Below are 7,569 nucleotides of genomic sequence, written 5' to 3'. Positions count from 1 at the left end.
TGGTGCACAGCAGTGGCTGCAGGCCGGGAAGCCCAATAAGAGTCACCGTAACACCAGACATCGGCCAGATCTCCGGAACTTCCCGGAGTGACTCTTCTTTTGTACAAAAACCCAGGCCTCAGTGTAAGGACGCATAGAGGGAATTCCAGGTGGATTTAATCATTGGCAGAGGGTAGAAACGGGTCTAGCATCTCCCGCACTTACATTTGAATCTTGTAAGGGAAATACCCGGGTCTTCTTCTTGGCCAGGAATATCTGACTCCACTAAGATTTTCCTGTATTCCACAGAATGCCTCGAACTGGAGAAGTTTTTACTTCTGGGGGTGGGGAGGTCTGTAAGTCATCTCTGGGCCTCCAGGTCACCTGGAATCCTCTTTCCCACTCCTCCCACAACATCTCCTCTCCAGCTCCCCAAAAATAGATAATAGGGAAAGTGGCAGCTCTTAGGCACTGCAGCGAACCTCCTCAGACCTCCGGGTTGTGGACCAGCCTTTGCAAGTCGTCACTCTTGACATCCCAGCACTGAAGGCACAGATGGTATCAGAGTAAATACCGATTCCATACTCCTTAGTGAATTCTTTTATCTTTCTGTGCGCTCTTTGTCAGCTGACGAATCAAGGTAGAAAAGCAAAAGTCCATACAATTCTTCTCCAGAACCTCAGAAAGATTCATTTTATGCTTGTGGCCACTGGTCAGAATGTACAACTGCTCTCTTCTTTTGGATTTGTGCTGGACAGGAATGGTTGCAATCCCCCACCATCCTTACACATGCAATCTCTTTAGGACCCTCTTCCCCCATCCTCACCCTTTCCCAGATGTACCCCACTTCAGCAGCTCAACCCTGACATTGTTTGCAAACTCGAGGGACATTTAGGGCAATTGCCTTTAATAAGCAATTCAAGTCAGATGCATTCATTGAGAAGGGCTTCAGGTTTTCGAGGGAGTAAGAAGTTAATGGAGGATTAAAAGAGAACCTAGGGGAGAAAGAGTAAACCCGAATTAGTCGAGCTCTTCTTCCTTTTTTCTTCCTTTTCTTTCCTTTCCCTTGCCCGTCATCTTCTTTCCTTCCTCTCTCCTCCCTTCCAAGAAAAAAAAAAAAACTATCATTCTGGAACATGTCATGGTCAGAAACATTAAATAATTGTTGTTTAGGAACAAACATGACTTCTTCAGAATTAATCAAATTTATCAGGAAGTCCAGTAGTCTTTGCTTGAAGGGGAAGTGGAGGTCATGTCAAATGGAGGCTTGGATGCTACAGAGCCATTCCAAGGGTTGTTCTAATGACCTTTTTGGAAAGAGGGGAAAGACCTGTTTAATATAGGCCCGTTGCAACTTTTTTTTTTAATTTTTAAATTTTTTTTTTTTTTAAGAAAGCTCTACTGACCCAAGTACCTACTTACAGACCAGAGATTAGATACCAAGAGCACTGGCTGGGCTGTGATAGGGTGCCCATCATCGCACTAGTGGTCAGTGTGGGGCAATAAAGCTGAGCCATGGGAAGTCTGCTCCCCTGTCAACCACAACTTCCCCCAGGACTGGCTTCTTTGCAGTGACCTAGTGTCCCCTGTAAAAAGGTAAAATCCAAGCATCAGAGAAGCCCAATTCCAACACACTTAACTGCTTGATGACAGGGAACTCAAGACCTGACAGAACGAACTAGCTTGCTTTGAGCACAAAATCCTAGTAGGTGGAAGGGGAAACTGAAGTAGAGAGGGGTCTCCGGAGAGGATAGCTAGCTGCTGGTCAGTGCAAACAGAGTGGCATGCATAGTGGGAGTAAAGTGGAAGGCACAACATTTTTATGTCTGTAGGGGTTAGGTTGGGGTGATCTGGCTAGCCAACTAGTCTCAAAGCTGCTTTTACAAATAAAGTCATTTTTACATGGAGTATGCATTTGCCTGAAGGGGGCTGATGGACATCAGGAAAAGCCAACCTTTGGTGCCAATGAGCAAAATGTTGGCCAAAGGGCAGAAACTAAGAAATGGGCTTCTCGGAGAGCGCAGAGTCATGCTACCCCGGAGGCTGGTGCCAGGGCGAAGACTCTTCACTGCGTGCCTCAGTCTCCCAGCTTTCTGACCTTTTCTCTTGTGCCTTAGTTCCCGCGCGAACGCAGGCTTCTCTTTCTAACCTAGACCCGGTCATCTTTAGCTTTCCCGCTCCCTTCCCTCAAATCCCTCCCCTCTCTATGCCCTCTTCCTTCTGCTGCCAGAAAGGGTTAATCTCTCCTGCGGGTAAAAACAGGTCCGCGGAGTCTCTAACTGGCGACAGATGGGCCACTTTCTTCTGGCCACAAAGGGGCCGGAATGGAGCGCTCTGCGGCATACAAATAGGCAGGTCACGTGGTTCCCGGCTCTTGGCTGGACTGGGAAGACCATATGGCGCATGCCGGGGAGGAAGAAGAAGGGGAGGGGGTTAGGGGTAGAGGGTGAGGGGAGCGGTTGTCGGAGAAGGGCGGGAGGAGAGCAAGGCTGAGGGGGGAGGTGGGGGCGGGGGCAGGGAGCGTACAGCTTGGACGCGTGCGCAAGTGCCAGGCGCAAGGACCTGCTCGCTGCTCAGCTCGTGGCCCCGCCCGCTCTCAGCATCACTACCTCGCCTATATAACCTGAGCACCAGCGCAGCCGGGACACGAGGAATTCGCCTACGCAGAAGACACGGCGTCCGGAGGCCCCAGGGTTATGAGATCATCACTGTTCAGGACCTACTAACAACAACAGGTAATTACAACCCTTTTTCCTTTTTTTTTTTCCTCGAGAATAAAGCAGTAATTGAAGACCTGATGTACCTACATACTGTGTATGTGCGCATTTGAGAGTGTGTGTATGTGTATTGAGACCAGTATCCCTCCCTATAATTGCCCACAAGTACTCACTAATAATGAATCTGTGTTTAAGTACCCCCTGCAGGCTTTCTAATTAAATTTAAATTTTTTAATAGTATAGGAGTTTCGTGGATTAAAAAAAATAATCAGTAACTGATTATTTGCTGGCGGTGATTTTTTTAAAGTCCTAGAAACAAATAATTATTTCACTTGCTCACTTCTTTTAGTAAGGAAAGAAAGGGCGGGGGTGGGGGGGGAGAAAGGAAAAGAAAAAGAAAAGGCAACTGCTCCCAAAATTTGTGCTTATATATCTTATGCACATCGGGAGGGTCAACCTATCTTTTCAGTGAATGAAAAGAATGTGGGCATCTTGCGTATACACAGTCTTGAAAATAAAGCTGGGTCCAAGTTAAGTTTAGTTGAAGGGGGGAAGTGGAGAAAGGGAAAGAAACCACTACTGCTACCTGTTACTGCTCCAGAGGCGGTCAAGTCACCATCATCCACTGCTGGAGCCAAAAATTCAGTTGTTTTACTAAAGGCTCTTTATATTCCATATCAGAAGCGGCAACTTCGTCATTGCCAATCGCTGACCATTATAATTACTCAATCTTTTAAAGGCAGGTTTGAGGCGAACTTTGAAAAGCCCCAATAAAGAGCGGGCGGCCCTTTCAATGGGCTGTTTATTAGAGAGGAGCCTTCCGCACCTGATCCCCAGCGCGTGGGAGAGCGCTCTGCGCCGCGCCCCCAGCCATCGCCTAGTTGCGAGAGCTTTTGTACAAGGTGGAAATTTAGCGGAGGGTGAGGGATGGGAGGCGAGAACAGAAAGGCGAGGGAGGGAGGGATGACTCCAGTCCACGTTTGTTGTAAATCTTTCGTTAGTGGTGGAATAATTTTGTAGAAACTACTTTTCCTCTTCCGTGCATTTGCTCTTCAATCTCTATTCGATATAATCTTCTTTAAAAACACTGCCAGTGTTAGCAAATTATGTAATCGCTCTTCAACTTAAACCACTAAGTACCCAGAAGCCAGAATAGAGATGGGAACAGAAAGTGCGATTTTCAGACTCGCCATTTTTTGTAGAGTTATGAGTGATTTTGGACACCTGCAGATAAACATGAAGTTACTGAAATATATGCTCATTTCCACACACATTATCCTGTCGAGAAATCCCCATAAACAGTTGAATAAATCACTAGAAAACATAAATGCATAAATGATAATCACATATATGTATCCAACACTATCACCACCCATGCCCAGTCCTGTGTTCTACGTACCAGCGGGGCACGCACAAGCCATTATGAAACACAGCACTTAACTTTTCTTCAGAGTCATCCATTTTATAATAGAGTGTACTTCTGTTCACTTGTGTTTGTGCAGGATTAGGGAGTGGAAGCTGAAGGCTTCTTTATCTGGCTTTTGAGTGTGGCATTTTTCTCCTTTTCTTTCTACTTGCCTCTCTCCCCTGTTGAATATAGGAAACTGAAACATGACCAAATCTTACAGCGAGAGCGGGCTGATGGGCGAGCCTCAGCCCCAAGGTCCTCCAAGTTGGACAGATGAATGTCTCAGTTCTCAAGACGAGGAACACGAGGCAGACAAGAAGGAGGACGACCTGGAAGCCATGAATGCCGAGGAGGACTCCCTGAGGAACGGGGGAGAGGAGGAGGAGGAAGATGAAGACCTGGAAGAGGAAGAAGAAGAGGAAGAGGAAGATGATGATCAAAAGCCCAAGAGACGCGGTCCCAAAAAGAAGAAGATGACCAAGGCGCGCCTGGAGCGTTTTAAACTGAGGCGCATGAAGGCCAACGCCCGGGAGCGGAACCGCATGCATGGGCTGAACGCGGCGCTGGACAACCTGCGCAAGGTGGTGCCCTGCTACTCCAAGACACAGAAGCTCTCCAAAATCGAGACATTGCGCTTAGCCAAAAACTACATTTGGGCTCTGTCGGAGATCCTGCGCTCAGGCAAAAGCCCTGACCTGGTCTCCTTCGTACAGACTCTCTGCAAAGGCCTGTCCCAGCCCACCACCAACCTGGTTGCAGGCTGCCTGCAGCTCAACCCTCGGACTTTTCTGCCAGAACAGAACCAGGATATGCCTCCGCACCTGCCGACGGCCAGCGCTTCCTTCCCAGTGCACCCGTATTCCTACCAGTCTCCGGGGTTGCCCAGTCCGCCCTACGGTACCATGGACAGCTCCCATGTCTTCCACGTCAAGCCGCCACCGCACGCCTACAGCGCAGCGCTGGAGCCGTTCTTTGAAAGCCCCCTGACTGATTGCACCAGCCCTTCCTTTGATGGACCCCTCAGTCCGCCGCTCAGCATCAATGGCAACTTCTCTTTCAAACACGAACCATCCGCCGAGTTTGAAAAAAATTATGCCTTTACCATGCACTATCCTGCAGCGACCCTGGCAGGGGCCCAAAGCCACGGATCAATCTTCTCGGGAGCTGCTGCCCCTCGCTGCGAGATCCCCATAGACAATATTATGTCCTTCGATAGCCATTCACATCATGAGCGAGTCATGAGTGCCCAGCTCAATGCCATCTTTCACGATTAGAGACACGTCAGTTTCACCATTCCCGGGAAACGAACCCACTGTGCTTACAGTGACTGTCGTGTTTACAAAAGGCAGCCCTTTTGGTACTACTGCTGCAAAGTGCAAATACTCCAAGCTTCAAGTGATATATGTATTTATTGTTACTGCCTTTGGAAGAAACAGGGGATCAAAGTTCCTGTTCACCTTATGTATTATTTTCTATAGCTCTTCTATTTTAAAAAATAATAATAATACAGTAAAGTTAAAAAATGCACCTAGAATTTGGTGTAGCTGTATTCAGATCGTATTAATTATCTGATCGGGATAACAAAATCACAAGCAATAATTAGGATCTATGCAATTTTTAAACTAGTAATGGGCCAATTAAAATATATATATAAATATATATTTTTCAACCAGCATTTTACTACTTGTTACCTTTCCCATGCTGAATTATTTTGTTGTGATTTTGTACAGAATTTTTAATGACTTTTTATAATGTGGATTTCCTATTTTAAAACCATGCAGCTTCATCAATTTTTATACATATCAGAAAAGTAGAATTATATCTAATTTATACAAAATAATTTAACTAATTTAAACCAGCAGGAAAGTGCTTAGAAAGTTATTGTGTTGCCTTAGCACTTCTTTCTTCTCTAATTGTAAAAACAAACAAAAAATTGCACAATTTGAGCAATTCATTTCACTTTAAAGTTTTTCCCTTTCCCTAAAATAAATCCCAGATCCATAATTTTCAAGAAGATGGAAAAAAAGAGATGCATTCCTTATCAAAACATATCAATTCAACAATTACTTGCACAAGCTTGTATATACATATTATGAATAAATGCCAACATACACTTCTTTAAATCAAAAGCTGCTTGACTATCACATACAATTTGCACTGTTTCTTTTTAGTCTTTTACTCCTTTGCATTCCATGATTTTACAGAGCATCTGAAGCTATTGATGTTTCCAGAAAATATAAATGCATGATTTTATACATTGTCACACAAATGGTGATTTGTCATATATTCATGTAATAAATCTGAGCCTAAATCTATTCAGGTTGTTAATGTTGGGATTTATACCTATTGTAGTCAATTAGTACAGTAGCTTAAATAAAATTCAAACCATTTAATTCATAATTAGAACAATAGCTATTGCATGTAAAATGCAGTTCAGAATAAGTGCTGTTTGAGATGTGATGCTGATACCACTGGAATTGATCTGTACTGTAATCTTGTTTGTAATCCTGTATATTATGGTGTAATGCACAATTTAGAAAACACTCATCCAGTTGCAATAAAATAGAATTGAAAATCAGACCAATTGTTATATTTCTTCCTAAAGTAATTTTTACAATATAAAATTATTCTTAGGGGAAATAATTGTTTTATTTGCTGAATTAAAAAATAATAAACATTATTTGTAGAATAAAGTAAAAAGAAAAAATACTTTGGTATATTTTCTAGTCTTTTTATCCCCATTAAAGAGTCACCAGTTCTTTGTAGGTAATGAAAAGACCTAACTAATGTTTCATGATTTGGATTATAGGGTTGCAGGATGAGGGGGATGAACAATGTATTTTTGCTTTTCTTTGTTTAAGCACCTTCACCTTTGGTGGGGTTGGTTCTTATTCTTTTAAATGATTGTGCTACTCTTTCCTTCTCTTTTTAAAAGGTGAATTAGTTAATTATTAACAAGCAATACATAAATAAGTGCCCAAAGTTAGTTTGTCTACACACTTAAAATATTAAAATCGTAACTATTTTATTAGTGCTCTGTTACCTGTACATTTTCCTGAACTGATCAGCTCAGGATATGTTTTGCAAAAGATACTGTCCCAAACAGAAAGTTACACCTTAGAAAATACCAGGGGGAAATTGTTCAATTAATTGAAAGATTCTAAGAAGAAATAGAATTTTATAATTGCTGTATAAACATCTTGCAATATTTCAATAATTTCTCAAGAAAAAGGATCAATGATTTATATGTATTTAAGAAGACATTGTTTGTACTATGTTTTAGGAAGGTGTAATTGTTTCCCATCCCCCAATGGGGCACTATGCTCTTGTTTTATAAACACAACTCACTGGAAAAACTCACAGATAATTTTGTTCATTGTTAAGTCCACTTAAAAAAATAGTTTGGCATTTCCTCTTTGAGAAATGACTGACAGTCATGATTCCTAGGGAATAACATTTTGGCAA

At 43.1% G+C, this 7,569-nt stretch overlaps 1 protein-coding gene across 1 annotated transcript; it reads left to right on the top strand.

Annotated features, from left to right (window-relative positions):
- Positions 1-2,558: 2,558 nt before the first annotated feature.
- Positions 2,559-6,682, top strand: Neurod1 (neuronal differentiation 1). The gene is made up of 2 exons (XM_005324669.4): positions 2,559-2,714; positions 4,297-6,682. Exon 2 carries the CDS (start codon positions 4,308-4,310, stop codon positions 5,376-5,378), a length of 1,071 nt encoding a protein of 356 aa, XP_005324726.1. The 5' UTR covers positions 2,559-2,714; positions 4,297-4,307; the 3' UTR covers positions 5,379-6,682.
- Positions 6,683-7,569: the final 887 nt, after the last annotated feature.

Source organism: Ictidomys tridecemlineatus, chromosome 7 (genome assembly GCF_052094955.1).
Source record: "Ictidomys tridecemlineatus isolate mIctTri1 chromosome 7, mIctTri1.hap1, whole genome shotgun sequence".
NCBI classification, from domain to species: domain Eukaryota; kingdom Metazoa; phylum Chordata; class Mammalia; order Rodentia; family Sciuridae; genus Ictidomys; species Ictidomys tridecemlineatus.
The sequence above is the reverse complement of the archived record's forward strand: the minus strand, read 5'-3'. Positions and strand labels throughout refer to the sequence as shown.